This window comes from Myxocyprinus asiaticus, chromosome 42 (assembly GCF_019703515.2).
Source record: "Myxocyprinus asiaticus isolate MX2 ecotype Aquarium Trade chromosome 42, UBuf_Myxa_2, whole genome shotgun sequence".
NCBI classification, from domain to species: domain Eukaryota; kingdom Metazoa; phylum Chordata; class Actinopteri; order Cypriniformes; family Catostomidae; genus Myxocyprinus; species Myxocyprinus asiaticus.
The window spans coordinates 7,494,262-7,515,265 of record NC_059385.1 but is presented as its reverse complement, the minus strand read 5'-3'; the positions used below and the strand labels follow the sequence as shown (position 1 = coordinate 7,515,265).

Below are 21,004 nucleotides of genomic sequence, written 5' to 3'. Positions count from 1 at the left end.
TTTTCTAGAAATTCTATTCCCTGCCCAGTAAAGATTGACTGAGCACAGAGGAGAATTTATTGTAAAAAAAGGACTTAAATATTGATCTGTTTCTCACCCACACCTATCACTTCTAAAGACATGTATTTAACCACTGGAGTCATATGGATTACTTAAATGCTGACTTATGTGATTTTTGGATCTTCAAGATGTTGGCACCCATTCACTTGAATTTTATGGACCTAAAGAGCTGAGAAATTCTTCTAAAAATCTTCATTTGAGTTCAGCAGATGAAAGAAAGTCATACACATCTGGGATTGCATAAGGGTGAGTAAATGATGAGAGAATTTTCAGTTTTGGGCAAACTATTCCTTTAATGAAAAAAATAAATAAAAATTGCGGTTTAAATTGAAAATGACATACAATGACGCTAAATAAATCAAATGTAATTGTCTTTGAAACAGCTTGATACAAGGTCTAGGGGTAAATACAGCTTTTGCTTAATCTAAATATGGCTGCTGTTTGTTTAATTTGTGTAATCAATCTATTTCTTCATATTGCCAAAAACTCTCTTTAATCATTCTCATTTTAAAAGTTGTTTGAATTCTAATTCAGCTATTAGAAGGCGAGTTACAGTTCCAATTAATCTTAATGCAAAGTAGCTCCCATTACTAAGAAAAGGAATAATCAAGCCGTTCCCACTTTTTAGAGCTTATTTTTAGTTTGTTCTTTAATCTGCAATTAATCTTTCTGACGAGTGTTTATTAATGAGCGTTTGGAGGCATTCTCTGGGAAGATGAAGTTGACCGGCTTCTCTGCTCCTGCAGATTTCCCATTGGTGAACCTCTCTGTGGAACCGCAGCCTGTTCTGGAAGGCAATCTGGTCAAGTTCCACTGTGCTGCAAAAGCAAATCCTCCTGTCACTCATTACAGGTGAGAACTCTCTCTCTCTCTCTCACACACGCACACACACACAGGCCATAACAATGCTTTTCTTTGCCAGTGTCTCATTCTTTCTCTCTCCTGATTGTATACAGGCGCTTTTGCTTTTGTGCACATGCCTTAATGGAAAAATACATGAATTTCACATGTGAACACATGTTCATCACGTATGCACGTGTGGGAGCATATTAAATTAATGTGTTGTTGTTTATTCACATGATCTCATAAAAATAGCCCCTGAGGCTTGACATTTGCAGATTTGGCACCATATGAAACTTTGGAAGCATCTGTTAAATGTTCCAAAACCACACAAAACTCACGAGTGAAATCAGACATGTGCAACATCCTTACAGATGTTTTCCTGTAAGGATGTGCTTTTACATTTAGGAGTTTGGCAAGACATTTGACAGGAAATCATTATCACAATGAATGTGGGGATGAGGGGATGTGCTGGTTGTGACTTCACAAACTGGCAAAGGCTTAGTTCACGAGTATGGACCCTTTTCACATTTCAGGGTTTGGGACGCGGAAGTAAACTATAGTGGTGTAATTATTCTATCTACATGGGAGACCATAGAAAATATAATTTTTTTTCATTTACACTTGCTCCAATAGCAAAACAAAAAGCCCACTATTACATTTCCATGACTTTCCAAAACAGGAAAAAAAGAGAGAGATTGTTTGCAGTAGTCAGAAGAGAGAAAGATGTCTAATTTACAGTCACTTCCTCAGAAGATATATTTGAAACACCATCACAACAGTGTTGACAAGTTTTTAAACAAACTCTACATTAATGCAATGGTAATATAACACAAATAATGTTACAAATGATCTGCGTCAGCCAGTGTTTACATACAGCACAATATGATCGCTTGTATTACTACTACTAAAGCTAGGAAATAGCTTTAAACGGCTTTAAACAAACAACTTCAGCATTACGGCTCATCACAGCTGAGAGACACAACAGACTGATTAATTACACAAACTGAAGGCGCTTACCTCTTATCAAACTTTCCACACTGGAGTGGACACACTGTTTAAAATGAAGGACATTGCGGTTTCTGTAGTGATCGACTCTTGCGCACCGGCTACCACAAAATAGGTGGAATTACCCCCGCTTGGACTGCTACTTTTCCACTGAGAAAGCTGATCTTCAGAAAGCTGACAGCATCTGTGCTTGGGAGTGGCAACAGGTGATAGCACATGCTCCATCAATCTCTCTCTCTCTCTCTCTCTCTCTCTCTCTCTCTCTCACACACACACTCACACTCACACTCACACACACACACACACATCCATCCATCCTTGTTTATCCAATAACAGCACAAGCCGTGATACTATTTCTGAAGTGAAATTTTTGAATTACTAATGGAGGCTTGGAGGCATTATTTGGTTTGAACTAGCAACGGCAGATTCTGATCCGCCGCATAATAAAGTAGTTCCATGCACAAATGCGTTTTTATGACCGTACTCAGTTTTTCCTAATTTTTTTTAATTTACTTGTTCATTGAACTGTTGTATATAAGCAATGTCACGCTCGCAATCATGCTATATGGCCCTAAATCAGCACTGCTGAGATTACCTACGGCACTCGGCCTGCGGCCGAATCACAGCAGTGCTGATGTAGGGCCATATCGCACTCTTGCTCATGTGATATTGCTTAAATATATATATATATATATACACTACCGGTCAAAAGTTTTGAAACACTTACTCATTCTTTATTATAATTTTTTTTTACATTTTTGATTAATAGTAAAGTCATCAAAACTATGGAATAACATAAATGGAACTTTGGGAATTTTGTTGTGACTAAACAAAATCCAAAATAAATCAAAACTGTGTTATATTTTAGCATCTTCAAAGTAGTCACCCTTTGCCTAGAATTTGCAGACATGTACTCTTGACATTTTCTCAACCAACTTCTTGAGGTATCACCCTGGGATGCTTTTTAAACAGTATTGAAGGAGTTCCCATCTATGTTGGGCACTTATTTGCTGCTTTTCTTTAAAATTTGGACCAAGTCATACATTTCAAAAACTTTTTTTTTTTAATTACATTTTAGTTTTATAATGAAATAAATGAATATGGTGGCACAATTATGTTTTTGTCTACAAAACTAATTTCAAACATTTAAGCATACACCTTCAGATCAAAAGATTTTTAAGATCATGAAAAACATTTCAGTCGTGTTTCAAAAATTTTGACCAGTAGTGTGTGTGTGTGTATATATATATATATATATTTGCTAATTTACGCTTAATACAGTCAGTGAAAAGGATCTATTAATTAGGTTATGGATTATTTTAGATTGAAATATATGGATTTTTTTCTGCTTTGATAAATAGTCTATACGATATTATAATGTCAAAGATCAAGTTTATAGTAGATTATTCGATCATTCCCAAGACAAAACTGAAATTTGAATAATTTATTAATAACATTACAATTAGAAATAAAATCTTCAAAGGCAGATAAGTAACAATTTCAATAGCACATTGAGTGGCTCATTACACAGTTCTCATTACACATTTGATGGAGCAATTCTTGTCGACCGATTCAAGGGCTCAAATGAACTTACATTTTATTTGATAACTTCTATACATCTGCCACTGGATCAAACTTAACTTGTTGGTTTCATTTTCACTTTGAATATAAGTGTTGCAGGGAATTAAACAAAGTCACCTTACTGCAAGTCAGGTCACTCGTCGCCATTGGCCATGTTTATAACGCCTCTGGGAAGCTTGTGAGATGCTGTTTTCTATGGATACAAGGACAGTTCCTGTATACTTGAATAGGCAAAGACCAAAAACACCAAAGCGGTTGGTCGAGATTATGAGCAAATAACATGTTTCAAATCAGCAATAAACTCTGACAACTATCATATCATAAATTGTGCTTCTTTAGCTCAGATCACAAAAAAAATAAAAAAAATAAAAAAAAATTGTTCAAGTGATGTCTGTATCAAAAAAGTGATTTGCTCTTTTAAATGTAAGGCGGCACTTCAATTTTCAAGAGCTGCCATGTTCAGTGTTACTATTTTTTCCCATTCATAAGTATACCAGTGACCCGTCTCCTTCTATACGTTTTTGTTTAAATATACCAAAAATGCCACTGTACATCAGTCGATGTATATCAGCAGCGAGAACAAATTTTTTGTGACTTGGATAGCAAACTGTAACAACCACTTAGCAAAACATTAAAAATAACGAATTTCAGTGCCAGATCATCTCTCATTGTAATTACTCATTTAATTTCTGCTCAATAAATTGGAGATTAACTTCTTTTGTATTATAAATATACTTGCTGCAAGCTATATCATAAAGTCATGGGGACAAACCTTTCAGAGAAAAAAGCCCACCATACCCACAGTAAATTATGTCTATGATCATTTCTTGATTATTTTCTTGATCTTCCTCATGAGGAACTCGTCATATAGCAAAAGACCGTGTCACACATACCATCTCTCTGACTCTTGTTTTTAATCAGTGTGGACTGAGAGACAATCTCACCTCCCACCCCATCAGATTTTCATGCATTATTCATGCAGGAGAGGTCTAAAGAAGCGCAGACCAATACACAACAGAGCCTTCCGCCTGTGCCCTCAGCCAGCTGGGCAAAGGATTTTAGAAGCTCAGAGGGCACTGTGTGTCTTCTGTCCCCTGACCCACTGCAGCAGGCTTCAGAAGAACAGCCGGTCGTGTTGTGTACCACAGACCGAACCATTGGCCATATGTAATGTCGTGAAACCATCAATCAAGTGCAGGAAAACTTTCCACACAGAGACTCGCTCCAGAGAAATGCAGTGTTTGAAAATTCACACTGCAGGAACACAGAAGCCCAACTAATTACGAAGAAAGTCATTACTGATTGCGAGAGATTTCCTGTGGGCATTACACCGTCCCTGCGAGAGGATTAGAGCTGCCTCACTAGAAAGGGGAAGGATTATTTTCACTAGCCAATATTTTATTCATGTTCATTTTGTTTACATAAATATGGAAATTAATTTAACTCTTGTCTTTTTTTCTTTTTTTTTTTTTTTTTTTTTTTTAAACAAAATGTAGCAATGCTTATTGGAAGCGTCCAGTCCAGACGCTTGTAGAAATAAAATCCATCACTGTCCTCCCATGGCATTTGAAATGCGATTAGTGAGGCTGTAAATTAATTAGCAGGAATAAAGCCTTTACATTTAGTGGTCATGATGGCCATTTAAAACCTTGAGTATTTTTCATTCATGACTTTTCATAGTTTCGCAGAGCTATTATATATCTAATGGAATCTGGTGTCATATGATCTTGTTGGGAAGTCCGCAGTAGAGCTCACAGCTCCATGTTACTTGTGGTTGACCAACATGGGTTTTTCGATGACAGATGTTGATATACAGAGGGGTCCAAATGTCTAAGACCACTAGTAAAAAATAAATAAATAAAATAAAATAAAATAAAAAAATTTATTTAGCATTTTTCTAATTGGATTTTAAAGTTTTCCATTTCAAATGATATTATCATCATAACTATTTGACTAATAATTTGAATTTAAATATTAATATTAATTAATTCATTTTTTTTTTTCGTATTTTGTATGTCAGCAGTCAGAGCACTGTCTAGTAGGGAGTCAACCATGTCAAGGGCTGTCACATTCACAAAATAGTTCTATCAGAAAGACTCAAGATTGTCAGAATAAATGTGAAAAAAAGGATACTTATATCATTTGGCGTAAGCCCCGTCCTACGGTTCAGCATTTGGATGCTTGCTTGAACCGTCAGATCCTGATGGAGGTGATGACGGCAGGGTAGCGGAGCTTACCCCTGCCCAGGATGGGACCTAAACTGGTGGAGATGGGGTGGGATGGGGGGGTGAATACACGGAAGTATGTGAACTATGAAAGGTAGCTGGCAGACTTATAAAGCAGAGGCTGTATTGTGATTGGGTGAGATACCTGATAGACTGAATCCCAAGATCTTCCTGCTACACTTACACTTACATTTCCACTGCATGAAAACGTTCACTCCTTAAAAATTCCCAGAATGCACCGTTAAAAAAAACAGTGAGTGTTGTTGTTCACTATGTTCCCTTACAGGAAATGTTGTCATGTCTTCTGAAATTCCTCAAGTCATTAGAGGACAAGCGCAAATTTAATGAAGCCAAAGCTTTATTTTCAGTCTTTTAAAGAGATTTTGTTTGTAATTATCTTTTATTCATAATGTGTATGAAAGGGATACAATCCCACAAACCTTTAAATAATGGACTTGTTAGAAAAATATAAAAAAATACGCTCTACATGTTTTTGGTCATTTATGTAATTTGTCTTTCACAACAGCTGTGTACGTTGTACATACCCTCTACAACGAAAGTGCGCGATAGTGTCTTTTTATACTGTGATATTGTTGATTAATACCAGCTGCCTTTTTAAAGAACAACCTTGTAATCATGTCGCAGTTATTTGAGTCAACAGTGTCCCAATGTTTAATGGATCATTAGCATTGCTATTGCCCGAATTCCTGTTCACAATGTACTGATTAATGAGTTCGCGTGTTGATATAATCTTGAGATAATAGTAAATGGTTTGGCTTGCTGTCTGCAATGGAGGACCCAGAACATGAGACTTGACTCACGCTCCAAGATTCCCCCAGACTAGATATAGAGATAATACATGTCAATGGATTAATGGAAATTTATGTAAAATTATGTGGAGATGGGGTGGAGGAGGTATGGTGGAAGAATTGTCGCTGGAGAGGTATGCAAGCCTTTATAAACTCTAGTGATGACTGCAAGATTAGATGAAACTGCTCCTCCCGAAATTCAACTCTAACTCCAATTCATGACATAGAAAGCTAGGGAGTGAGAAGAGACACATCCTTTGTTCCCTATCTGTCACTCACTCGACATTGTGTTGATGTAGTGACACTAGGGGTCGCCCTTTGGAGCCCCAAACACCTCTGATCTCTGAGAAAAGGCCAATGGGAATTGGCGAGTGGAATTTGCATGCCACTCCCCCGGACATACGGGTATAAAAGGAGCTGGCTCACAACCACTCATTCAGATTTTCTCTTCGGAGCCATGTTCCGGTCATGTTCTCACTACGAGAGCGTGACCATGGCAACGTTGCGGTCGCGGTTTTTTCCTTCCTTAGAGGAAAAAGCCACCCCAGTGGCTCCCCACCTCGGTCCTTCTACCTATGCGTTTGAGGCCGCATCTGTTAGCACTGGGGGCGATTTGGGGACCCCAATGGGAGCCACTCCGCCATGTAACTCCCCACGGACCTCCCATTCCCCAGTACACTCATTTGCTCTGCTGGGATGAGACTGCCAGCTCGTCTCAGGGTGAGTTCGCGATCTCGTTTCTGCGCTCGCGAAGTGGATGAGCTCTCGATTGCAGCATTGGAGAGTGGGCTGACACTGAGGACTCAACTGGGCTCCCACCTTTGGGTGCTGTCGCCCAGTCGCAGGCTGAAGTGCAGCTGGCAGCCATGCTTGCCCGGGCGGCTGCGTGCGTTGGGCTGGAGTGGAACCCTCCACCCCCCCTGAACCCTCGCAGCTTGACGATTGGTTCCTGGGCCCGGAGCGCCGCTCACGGCCGCGCCCCGCCCTGGTCTCTTTCTTCCCGGAGGTGCATGAGGAGCTCAGAGCCCGGGTCTGGGCAGTGAAAGGTGCCCGCTGTGACCTCGTGAGCTCCTCATGCACCTCCGGGAAGAAAGGGACCTTCGCTCTCACTACCCTCGATGGTGGGGCTGCCAGGGGGTACTCGGCGATTCCCCAGGTGGATAAGGCGATTGTGGTGCACCTGTGCCTGCAAAACACCGGCACCTCCACCTCCCATCCAGCGCCTGTAGGTTTACGTCATCTCTGGCGACTAAGGCCTGCGGTGCCACTGGACAGGCCGCCTCCGCCCTGCACACCATGGCTCTCCTGCAAGTGCAACAACTCAAGGTGTTAAGAGAACTGCATGAGGGTATTGATGCAGGAGCTGCACTCGTTGACCGACCTCGCCCTCCGAGCGATGAAGGTCACGGCGCAGACTCTCGGGCTGGCGATGCCCACCCTGGTGGTCCAGGAGCGCCACCTATGGCTCAATTTGGTCGAGATGTGGGAAGCTGACAAGGTACGGTTCCTTGACTCCCCCGTCTCCCAGGTCAGCCTGTTCGGCGATACCGTCGAGGACTTCGCCCAGCAGTTCTCAGCGATGAAACGGCAGATGGAGGCTATTCAGTACATCCTGCCTCGGCGCGGTTCAAGACCCCGCACCCCGTCTGCTCGTTGCTAAGGGCATCCTCCTACCGCAACAACACCGGCTCCACTGCAGCCTGCCCCCGCGGCCTGGCATGGAGCCACCCGCAGGAAGCAGACTCCACCCATCTCACGGCCGGCCGCCAAGAACCCAAGGAAGGCTTCGAAGCACCCCGAGACGGGCGGCCCAGGCATGTGGAGACCTGCTGCAGGCCTAGAGATGGTAAGCAGACCACTCCATCCCCCGGTCGAGGGCCGGGAGGAGAATTTCTTTGATTTGTTCAGATCACGTTCAGAAAAGGAGCAGTTTCCTCATTTCCTGGGTCACATATCCGGTGCACACAGCAGTTGTTATCATGACCACCAGCCACCATTCCTTTATGGCACTCCAGGGGCGGCTCCCCCTCCCTGACCAGCCCTATGGTGGGTATCCGGAGCCAGGTAAGTGCTTCGATGTCCCCAGACTCAGCACAGCCACGGGTTCGGGGCTCAGGCCCCCTCGATGTGGCGCCTCAGGCTCCACCCCGCCGTGAGGCCCCACCCGCTGGTACGTCCGACGCGATTGTCCCCTTGGTCGCCCGGAGTTTGGACGCGTGGCTTGCGCTCTCCAACCCGTCGTGATGGCTGACCCAGACCGTCCGAATAAGCTATGCGATTCAGTTCGCCAGGCGCCCACCCAGGTTCAGCGGCATCCGCTTCACCTCGGTGAAGGGCAAGAACGCCGCTGCCTTACGCGCGGAGATTGCATCCCTGCTACGGAAGAACGCGATAGAGCCTGTCCCTTCAGCCGAGATGAAGAAGGGGTTTTACAGCCCCTACTTCATCGTACCCAAAAAAGTCGGTGGGTTACGGCCAATCTTTGAACTGTGAGTTCAGAACCGGGCCTTGCACAGACTCGCGTTCAAGATGCTGATGCAAAAACGCACCTTAGCGAGCGTCTGACATCAAGATTGGTTCACAGCAGTAGACCTAAAGGGCGCATACTTCCACGTATCGGTTTTACCTCGACACAGGCCTTTCCTACGGTTTGCTTTCGAGGGTCAGGCATACCAGTACAAAGTCCTCCCCTTCGGTCTGTCCCTGTCACCTCGGGCCTTCACGAAAGTCGCAGAGACAGCCCTTGCCCCTTTAAGGGAAGTGGGCATTCTCACTCTCAACTATCTCGACGACTGGCTGATTCTGGCTCACTCGTGGGACTTTATGTGTGCGTAAAGGGACCTGGTGCTCAGGCACCTCAGCCGGTTGGGGCTTTGGATCAACTGGGAAAAGAGCAAGCTCTCCCCAGTTCAGAGCATCTCTTTTCTTGGCATAGAGTTAGACTCAGTCTCAATGATGGTGCGCCTCATGAGCGAGCGCGCACAGTCAGTGCTGAACTGTCTGAGAGCATTCAGATGGAAAATGGCAGTCCCACTGAAACTGTTTCAGAGGCTCCTGGGGCATATGGCGTCCTCAGCAGCGGTCACACCGCTCAGGTTGATACATATGAGACCGCTTCAGCACTGGCTTCAGACTCGAGTCCGAGATGGGCATGGCACCATGGGGCACACCGCATGCCCATCACGCCAGTCTGCTGCTGTCACTTCAGCCCTTGGACTGACCTAGCATTTATACGGGCAGGGGTTCCCCTAGAGCAGGTCTCCAGGTGCGTCGTGGTTACGATGGATGCCTCCAAGCATGGCTGGGGCGCCGTGTGCAACGGGCGCGCAGTCACCCGTCCTTGGACTGGCCCGCGACTACGTTGGCACATCAACTGCCACGAGTTGCTCGCCCTGCGGAGGCTTCGGCCATTGATCCAGGGCAAGCACGTAGCGTACATCAACCGCCAAAGCGGCATGCACTCTCGTCAAATGTCGCAACTCGCCCGCCGTCTCCTCCTCTGTAGTCAGCAGTGGCTCAATTTGTTGTGAGCCACTCACATCCTGGGCAACCTCAACAGCGCAGCGGATGCGCTATCATGGCAGGTCACACTCAGAGGAGAGTGGAGACTCCACCCTCAGGTGGTCCAGCTGATTTGGAGTCGATTCGGTCAAGCGCAGGTAGACCTGTTCGCTTCCCGGGAATCCTCCCACTGCCCGCTCTGGTATTCTCTGACCAAGGCTCCCCTCGGCACAGATGTGCTGGCACACAGCTGGCCCCTGGGGCTGTGCAAGTATGCGTTCCCCCCAGTGAGCCTACTTGCACAGACGTTGTATAAGGTCAGGGAGGACAAGGAGCAGGTCATCCTAGAAGCACCCTACTGGCCCACCCAGACTTGGTTCTAAGACCTCACGCTCCTCGTGACAGCCCCTCCCTGGCAAATTCCCCTGAGGAAGAACCTTCTTTCTCAGGGATGGGGCACCATCTGGTACCTGCAACCAGACCTCAGGAACCTCCATGTCTGGCCTTTGGAGGGACACGGAAGACCTAAGTGCCTACCACCTGCAGTGGTATACACAATCACTCAGGCCAGGGCTCCATCTACGAGATGCCTGTATGCCTTGAAGTGGCGTCTGTTCGCTAAGTGGTGTTCTTCCCGACGCGAAGGCCCCCAGAGATGTGCAGTCGGATCGGTGTTTCCTTCCTGCAGGAGAAGCTGGAGGAGCGGCAGTCCCCCTCCACCTTAAATGTCTATGTAGCCACTATATAGGCACATCACAATGCATAAGACAGTAAGTATTTGGGGAAGCACGACTTGATCATCAGATTCCTGAGAGGCACTAGGAGGTTGAATCCCCCCAGATTGCGCCTCATCCCCTCTTGGGACCTCTCTGTGGTCCTTTGGGGTCTACGGGGAGCTCCATTAGAACCCCTGGAGACGGTTGAGCTAAAGGCACTCTCTTTGAAGACTGCCCTCCTGACTGCACTCACTTCCATCAAGAGGGTAGGGGACCTGCAGGCATTCTCTGTCAGCGAAATGTGCCTAGAGTTCGGTCCGGGCTACTCTCACGTGATCCTGAGACCCCGACCGGGCTATGTGCCCAAGGTTCCCATGACCCTGTTTAGGAATCAGGTGGTGAACCTGCAAGCACTGCCCCAGGAGGAGGCAGACCCAGCCTTGGCGTTGCTGTGTCCGATGCGTGCTTTACGCATTTATTTGGATCACACGCAGAGCTTTAGAAGCTCCGAGCAGCTCTTTGTCTGCTTTGGCGGACAGCGGAAAGGGAGCGCTGTCTCCGAACAGAGGATCACCCACTGGGTCATTAACGCCATCGCGATGGCATATCATGCCCAGGACATGCCACCCTCCTTGGGGCTATGAGCCCACTCTACTAGGAGTGTGGTGGCCTCATGGGCCCTGACCAATGGCACCTCTTTAGCAGACATCTGCAGAGCAGCGGGCTGGGCAACACCCAACACCTTTGCGAGGTTTTACAATCTCCGGGTTGAGTCGGTCTCATCCCATGTGTTGTCAGGTACGAGCAGGTAAGTTCCGGGACAGTTGGCCGGGTGTACCGCTTGCACATAGCGCCTTTCCCCTCCCCATGGTGAAGACATGCTTTTTGACCCCCAGTTGTGTTCACAAGGTTGTGGACCCTGGATGACCTTCCTCCTTAGCCCTGTGGCAGGTGGGTTTGCGGAGAAACTACGTGTACTAACTAGGCCCAGTACTGAGGTAGGTGTTCCACTTGCGCTGGTTCCCCGTGGTAACCCCGTGTGATGTATCTTCCGCTAAATGGTTTCCCTGTTGGTAAACTGTGTCTTCCTTGGTCACCATGTCTGTAGAACTCCTCCCCCCTCGGGTAGGACCTACCACGGGACTTCACCACATGACATATTTCCGACAAAACTCGGTAATACCATGTGATGTATTTCCACTCAACCCCCCCCCCCCCCCCCCACTCCGGGCGGGGTGTGGTCTCCGTGGTATCTTCCCCTTGGGAGTGACACCACCCCGATACGGACACTTATGGCCCCCAGTTGGTAAACAATTTCAACTCTTTTTTGGGAAGAAAAAAGAGGAGAAGAAGCCATGGCTGGACTAGCCTGTCCCCATTTGTTTGGGCAGTCGACTTGTCCCCGAGTCGACGCTCGTAGGAGCATTGGGGAGGTTACGTGATGGCCTGGTGTGCTGGCTACGAGGCACACAGCGGTCTGCCCGTCTCACACCGCCAGTCCACGTAACACAGTACAGCTTATTGTGGCATTTTGTATAGGGATCCCTAGTGTCACTACATCGACACAATGTTGAGTGAGTGACAGATAGGGAACGTCCTGGTTACTTTCGTAACCTCTGTTCCCTGATGGAGGGAACGAGACGTTGTGTCCTTCTTGCCACAACACTAAACTACTCACTGAAATGGCCGGGACCATGTCCCGTATGTCCGGGGGAGTGGCATGCAAATTCCACTCGCCAATTCCCATTGGCCTTTTCTCAAAGATCAGAGGTGTTTGGGGCTCCCAAGTGCGACCCCTAGTGTCACTACATCGACACAACATCTCGTTCCCTCCATAAGGGAACGGAGGTTACGAAAGTAACCAGGACGTTTTAAATTTTTCAAACTCCTAAACACTTTTTTAGTTCAAGGTTTATTTTCAATGTGGTTTGAAATGTTTTTACCCTGCTTTCTATGTAATATGAAGATTAATACAATTAAAAAAATAGCTTATGAGATGTACACAAATATGCTGGTATTAAAAAAAAAAAAAAAAAACAATAAGTGTTAGCTAATTGTGCTCAACCGTGCTGGTGGAATGGTTTTATTTTATGGTTTATAAAACTAAATAAAAATTATTGTATGTTTAGTGTATCTTCATGATTTTATGATGATGGTTTAACTAGTACATTATTTTTCTATATGGTTTCACAACGAGAACGTTCAATGCAATGGCGTAAAAGCGGCTAATGTTTATTTTCCATTAAGGAGGCCATTTGTAGATTTTGGAACGGACAGAAGAGGGATGTAAAGCTTAATTGGTTAATTAGCAAAGTGGGCGAGGCTACAGACGTTATGCTGATAATCTTCAATTGGCCAAATATTGGATAATATGTCGGCCTTTTGCAACATCTTACATGTGCAAATTCCTTGAGGGAACACTGTCGACTGTGTTTATGATGAAAGTGAACTGGACTCTACAAAGAAAAGCATTGCATTTGTCCCAGGGAAGCTTTGAATGTGATTTAGTGTGGGTGAAATTCGTTGTGACAGTGAAATCACAAAGACTTCCGTTCTTTCTTTTGGAAGGACTCTACCTTTCATTTAGGCTAAATCTAGATCTTTTTTCCATCAAAATAATACCCTGAAATGTGAAGCCATTATGGAGTGTTCAAGAATTGCCACTGCACTCAAATAATAAACCAAAACCTTGAAATATAATAGAGAAAGTCATGAGAGGAGAAGAGAAGATTCTGTTTCAGCATGCAAAAGAAAGAGAGTGTCTCCGTTTATCGTGCCCGTGAATGTTTGTTTTCTTCTTTAAATCTGAGAGCAGAAAAGTGGGGCATGAATGGATGGAATCAGACACGTCGGTTTTCTGCCTGTGAATAAAGTATGTGTTTCTTGTCCCTCCAGGGTCTTTCTGTCAGCACTGGTGTTGGCGGCTTTGTTCTGGCGTAGGTGATTTGTCTCGTCTTATCCTCATTTGTCACCTCTGGAGTGTCTAATGGAAGATGCTCTGTTGGGCGTGTCGAACATTTGATGTGAACATGTGGGTTTGCAGCTTGGCATCAGTGGGCATCAGCATCCATGCTGCTGATTGCTTGTTTTGAGAAGACAATTCGTACCACCCAGCATTTTAATTCAAAATGCGGCATATCACAAACAGCCCACCTGCCGCATCTTACAAAAACAATTTATTTTCCACGACTGTTGTACCGGCTTACACCTTCAGAGGGGTTTTGTGTATTTTTTTTTGTTTTAACCCTTGTACATACATACTATCGCTGCTGAATTATGCAAAGAAAATAGAATATACAATAGAGATACAAGGATTTGATCTTTGTTTGGATTGCAAAGCCAGAGACAGCTTTGAGAGTGGATAGGCTGATTGCTTGCGATTTTCTTTCTGATTGGAGTTTGAATGACGTCCACTGATGATTTATTTGTGTTTATGTTACAAATTTTTTCTCTTAAAAAATACATTTTTATAGCTCTATAAAGTAACATAACATTTTCCGTCTAAATGTAAGCCCTCATCAGAGCCAAAAAAAGAGTCTTATAGAAGACATCCCTGGCAAGAGGATGCTGTAATTTATTATGACTGCTTTGGGTCTTGATTAAATTAAAGTATGCCAGTTAATCACTTAAATGTCAAAGATCCATGGAAATTGTTCGCAGCATTTTCCAATTTTAGCACCAAATACAGGATTAAAATAATTATATAAACAGCTAGCACTGACTATTGGCACCTTCGGAATTAATAAAATTGAATTTCCTAACACAATGTAATAAGCCCTTTTCCGGTATTCGTTTGAATCTGTAATGAGGTGACACAGACCTGCTGTGATCCTGAGTAATCGCTTCATTTGAGACACTTTTGATGATAAATAGATTGCCACTGGATTAGCTACACATGTGCAAACCCAATACATATGAATGAAATGGGTCTCTGTTCATCTCCACAGATGCCTGGAGTTTTTTTTTTCCTTTTTCCATCTTTCTTTTTCATTCTCACTGGTTTTCTGAGCTGGTCAGACTTTTTTCCTGAGATTGACAGGTGAAGCCAACAGACCTGTGTCCTGTGTGCGGATCTCTCTCATGTGTTTGAGTTTACATAGAGGCTACAATCCCCAAACGAACACTGTGGAAATTCTACAAAAAAAGAACGTTTGTGTCAGTGCTGTGGCCTAGTGGTTAGCACATGTGCTCAAAACATGCAGGCGATGCAAGTTGGGTCTGGCATGTGTCCATTGCCAGGGGTTCAAGCTCATGGAAAACCTGGAAATATAAATGTTTAAATTGCGTTTTCCAGGCCCGGAAAGATAAAGGGAACTGATATAATCTTAAAAGTCTTGGAAATGTCATATTTCTATGTGCACATTTCTACCGTATAGTAAGATGTATACATTTTTCTAGTTATGCTCTGCTCTAAAATATTGTAACATACAAAAAATAGAGTTAATTTACACTGGTGGCCAAATTTTATGAATAATGTACAGATTTTGCTGTTTCAGAAGGAAATTTGTACTTTAATTTACCAAAGTGGCATTCAACTGATCACAAAGTATAGTCAGGATATTATTGATTTAAAAAAACAGCACCATCACTATTTGAAAAAAGTCATTTTTGATCAAATCTAAACAGGCCCCATTTCCAGCAGCCATCACTCCAACACCTTATCCTTGAGTAATCATACTAAATTGCTCATTTGGTACCTGAAAATCACTTGCCATTATATCAAACACAGCTGATTTGGTTTGTTAAATGAATCTTAACATTGACTTTGTGTTTGTTTTTGAGTTGCCACTGTATGCAATAGACTGGCATGTCTTATGGTCAATATTAGGTCAAAAATGACACACAAAAAAAAAAAGAAAAAACAGAAAAAAAAAAGAAACAGCTTTCCCTAGAAACTCATCAGTCAATCATTGTTTTGAGGAATGAAGGCTAAACAATGAAATTGCCAAAAAACTGAAGATTTCATACAAAGGTGTACTCTACAGTCTTCAAAGACAAAGGACAACTGGCTCTAACAAGGACAGAAAGAGATGTGGAAGGCCAGATGTACAAATAAACAAGAGGATAAGTACATCAGAGTCTCTAGTTTGAGAAACATGTCCTCAGCTGACAGCTGAGTGTCTGGACAAACTGACAGCTAGAATGCCAAGGATCTGCAAAGCTGTCATTGCTGCACATGGAGGATTTTTTGATGTGAACTCTTTTAAGTAGTTTGAATTTGAAAAAATTCAAATTGTAATAATAATTTTTCACATTATTAATGTCCTGACTATACATTGTGATCAGTTGAATGCTACTTTGGTGAATAAAAGTACCAATTTATTTCCATAAGAGTAAAATCTGTACATTATTCCAAACTTTTGGCCGCCAGTGTATGTTCTAATGTCTTTCTGTTAGAAGGGCTGTTATTGGTTCTTGGTTGCCCTGGAATAACCATAAGGGGTTAAAGGGAGGTGTTGAGAAAAAAAAAAAAAAGGGAAGAGGAAACTGGTATGGAAGAAATGGCTGATTTTGAGTCTGGACTGATACTTTTAGATTCTTTTAGATTTGACTGAGGAAACTAATTTGTTTTAGCTCATTTTTGGATTGTTCTGATCCCGAGTTTCACGGTTTATTGTGGCCCTGTTTTTTTTTTTATTTTTTTTTTTTTATTAAGAATATAAGACATAACGGGTAACTTTGTCTTTTTATTTTGTACACTGGGGTCATTACAATATTAAATCAGTTAGATGTTGCTTTTTTGTAGAGTTAAACTTGCTTGTAAGCCATAATGATGTTCAATTTGTGAACAAATTGTTATTTTGAGTAGGTTGGTTCGATTCAAATCAGGCAAACCAGTTCACAAATCGCTTTCAGTGGTTCAGTAATGAATCATTAACAAATTCAGTCTAAATCAAAATTATTTTGAAAACTCCCTATGTAGTAATAACAAATGACTGGAAAAGTCAAGGAAATTCATTGATCAAAAAGTGTGTGATCTTCCCACCATTTCCTGTCCTCTCCTCACTATCGCTGCCAATAAAAGTTACGAAAACAACAACAATACTTGAAATAAGAATACACACTGTTGCATAACAAATACATCATTACACCAAGTTCTCTTTATTATTCTAACACTGTCCACTTTTACTTCACAACTACAAACAAAAGTCCATCTGTTCAGTGCTTGATCTTCCTATCTGAAACGAGAGCGGCGGCGTTCGCTTGCGTTGTCCACGGTTTCTCTGTCTCTTCACATTTCCCTATAATGATGGCAGCATCAAAGGATACCAATGAGAGAAGCAGCATCTAAAAACCTCTTAATGTGTTCACAAATAAAACACACACACACACACACACACACACACACACACACACAGTGTCCTGAAAATTATGTTAGACGCTCTGAAGGATGCTTTTGTTGTTTCAGTACATCATGCAAATAAGACATGATCTCGGTCATTTGTCTGTAAAAAATACCATTCTTACAGCCTTTGATCTTTATAGCAGATCTAGACAAACAAGCCTTGGCAACGTCCATCAGAGTTTGTCTTTTTCTTTCTCTGTTGTTGTCTCCATTGGATAATTAGATGGGCGAAGGGCGGCAATATTATCATGGACGTAACAGGAGATACTTATGAGGTGCTGGTGGATCATTCCTTCTTCACCGAGCCAGTATCCTGTGAGGTCACCAACGCCCTGGGCAGCACCAACATCAGCCGTAATGTGGACGTTTACTGTAAGTTTATCTTCGTCAACATCTACAGTACTACTAAAAGTGTTCCATTTTCTTGACAACCCAACAATGAAAATCCTGTCATCTTTTACTCTCCCTTTCTTTGAAGATGTTTTAAAGAATGTTCATGCTTTTCTATGCAATGGAATTAAATGTGGTCTGACACTTTCTTGTTCTAAAAATGACAAAAAAGGGGAAGATTTTTATTGCATAAAGACTTAAATTTCTGTATATTTATCACATGAAAGTATTTTATGGCTTTAGAAGACTTTAGAAGTCATATAGAGATTTGTTGTCATTTTTGGAAATTGACAGTGTCCTTCTGGATTAAAATTTGGGTCAACTAACCCTTTGCATGTGGGCATAAAAATAAGTGTGTTTATGTTTTTGTGCTGCAGTTGGGCCACGTCTGGCCGCTGAACCTCAAAGCTTGCAGGTGGACCGCGGTTCTGATGCCGTGTTCAGTTGCGCTTGGATTGGAAACCCTTCGCTCACCATCGTCTGGATGAAAAGGGGCCATGGGGTTGTACGTATTTTACAGTGCTCTACTCATAAACCTGATGAACTCATAGAGTTTTATTAATCTCTCCATCTGGACGTGATGAATATATGTGATGAACAAATGACAGAACTGTTTTTGATGAGGATAGCATCTGTGACAGTTCAGTTTTGAAGGCTAATGACCCTCAGTTGAGCACATTGTGTTTGTTTGAGTCGTCAGCTGTTAAGGTCTCAAAACTTCACTTCTGATGTTGAGCTGATTTCAAAACTCATTGCAGAAACTGTGTGCAGATCTGCATGTGACTATAGTGATGCTTAATTAAGGATGCAGTTCTGCTTCGTGTAATTGCTTCACCAAGACAGGAAAGAAACAAAACTTTTTAATGATCTCGACAAAGTTTGTTCAGACTGTGGCGTTGCACTTTTTGAAACATCTGTTACTTTGCAGGTGCTAAGCAACGAGAACACTTTGACACTGAAGGCAGTGAGACAAGAGGATGCTGGGAAATACGTGTGTCGAGCTGTGGTGCCACGGGTGGGAGTGGGAGAGAAGGAAGTGACTCTGACCGTCAATGGTAAATAATTTGAACGTTTTGTTTATGTTCCATCTGCCGGTCTGCTCTGGACTCTTCATTGAAAATCTCATTTGTTTTGGGTTTTGATTGCTTTGACTCACAAGAGCTAGAAGAGGCTCTCAAATGTGGGATCAGGCCACATTTCACTTGGGCTAAAAGGGATGTTCTCTACACTGTTTAGCTTTGCAATAAGCGAGACATACTCTATGACCCTCAGAGATATGGGCATCGTAATCAGGAGAGATGATCTCGAATCGCACTCATCATTTCTTCTCGCTTGTCGATAGATGACAAACTCTGGGGCACATGTGGCCATTTGATTTACTTGAAGGACTCCACCAGGTTTGTGAATCAATACAGGTATTTTGATTAACCTCCTCATTTTAAGTGTCTTGCCGTGAAATGTAATTAAAAAATGAATGGTGTGTTATTGGTGCTCAAATAGTACTCTAACAAAGACCGTATATACATATAGACCAATGTGTTTTTGTTGTTTAGCTTTGTCCTGCTGCTGGCATCATTTTATTGGTTATTCTTTCTCTAGAGTAGATCATGAAAAAGTGTTATGGGGCCTTGTATGGTATGTCCATTTGTTTTGATGGAAACTTTTAAGTCCTCAGGGCTTTGCAATAACACTGACCTGCTCCTGTGAAGCAATAAGCCTGTTCAACGCTAGATGAATTCTTAATCTTTAGTTTTTTCTCTTGTGGTGTTTGAAAGTCAAGATCTGGGTCGGGTTGATGTGTGACTGTGGGTCTCCTTGACGCCTTGTGTCCAATCCATTGTCCTCTTAAAAAGAATACAAATGTGTGCAAATAAACAGAGGGCTAAAGCTGCCATCAAGTCCTCCCCTACCTACGAGTTTGGAAATCGCAATTACGGCCTGATGTGTGTTCAAGCGATTTTGGTCTGAATTAAATGAGCACGCTGGGCAATTTCATACTCTTCTTTTCCCGACAAAGACAGGAAGCTTTTTTAGCATTACAATGTGCATTAGGTGTGTAATTGATGCTTTGTGGGATTATTTTATCTTTCTCATGCTGCCATAGAGAATAGGAACTGTATTTTTGTCAAACAAGCCTGTTGACCCATGAACCAGCTAAATAAGTAGCATTTTCTGGAAAGCTTGCTTGCTATTCTTTACACACTACACACACTGCATACAAACCTAATTGTACAGTCAACTTTCACAATGACACTTTATAACCAATACCAGTTAGCTTCCTTCATAGTTCTTTAACTGACATGGACCCAACTCAAAAAGTTTGGGCTCAAAGAAAATCTGGATCTTCCCACTGGTAATTACGACATTACGTGCGCTCATCTCGTAAATATGATCAATTACGACATGACTTAAAAGAAGAGACACATTAGTGCTTAAAAAAATAGAAATTAAGCAGATTAGACAGATAATGAATTGGAAATAAGATTACTGATATTACAATAGATCATTAATGAATAACCACATGATTTTGTTTCTTTGATAATGAGGCCCCTTAAAAATTTGCATGAATGAGCTGCCTCATGGAAACAGATCGATATCTCTCCAATCTCTGAGCTGCTCCTGACCCCTCATCTGAGTAAAAGGTGCTTTTAAACTCGTTCAGGTAAAAAAAGAGACTTTCCATTTTCTGCAGCCTCATCTCCAAAAACCCAGTGAATTGAAACACGGCGCTGATGAATCACAATAGATGAACGGGCCTTTTACCCTCTATATGAGCAGAGTTTTTTTTTTATTTTTATTTTTTATCAAAACAGAAATAAACTTATTTATTTTTGTTAAATGAAGCTCACTTTAAAAATGGAAACCATTTACCACGCCTTCAACATTTATTTTTGCTACTTTTTAAAGGTCTTTAAGCTATAGATTTTATTGTTTTACCCTTGTCTCAGACTTTATATCTTCTATATATATATATATTGCATAAGGCCTGCACCCCTGAGTCTTCTCTTTACTGTTGTACATGACACTGGTGTTGAGCAGGTAGAATTCAATGAAGCTGTAAGCTGAGGACATGTGAGGCATCTATTTCTCAAACTAGAGACTCTGATATACTTATCCTCTTGTTTAGTTGTACATCTGGCCTTCCAGATCTCTTTCTGTCCTTGTTAGAGCCAGTTGTCCTTTGTCTTTGAAGACTGTAGTGTACACCTTTGTATGAAATCTTCAGTTTTTTTGGCAATTTCAAGCATTGCATAACCTTCATTCCTCAAAACAATGATTGATGAGTTTCTAGAGAAAGCTGTCTTTTTTTTTTTTTTTTTTGCCATTTTTGACCTAATATTGACCTTAAAGAGCCCATATTTTGCTAATTTACAGGTTCATGATTTTATTTTGGGGGTCTACTAGAATAGGTTTACATGCTTTAATGTTCAAAAAACATTATTTTTCTCATACTGTACAGTTCTGCTAAACCTATTTTCATCCTCTGGCTCAAACGCTCTGATATAAGTCCTGTCTCTTTAACGCACC

General features: G+C 42.5%; 1 protein-coding gene across 3 annotated transcripts in view; it reads left to right on the top strand.

Annotated features, from left to right (window-relative positions):
• LOC127433000 (kin of IRRE-like protein 3) overlaps window positions 1–21,004 on the top strand; it is a 198,485-nt gene that overhangs the window by 158,452 nt on the left and 19,029 nt on the right. For all 3 annotated transcript variants that reach the window (XM_051684579.1, XM_051684578.1, XM_051684577.1), the window contains exons 6-9: window positions 807–912; window positions 17,310–17,458; window positions 17,854–17,981; window positions 18,405–18,531. In XM_051684579.1, coding sequence (XP_051540539.1) covers window positions 807–912; window positions 17,310–17,458; window positions 17,854–17,981; window positions 18,405–18,531 — 510 coding nt within the window. The remainder of the gene's footprint in view (window positions 1–806; window positions 913–17,309; window positions 17,459–17,853; window positions 17,982–18,404; window positions 18,532–21,004) is intronic.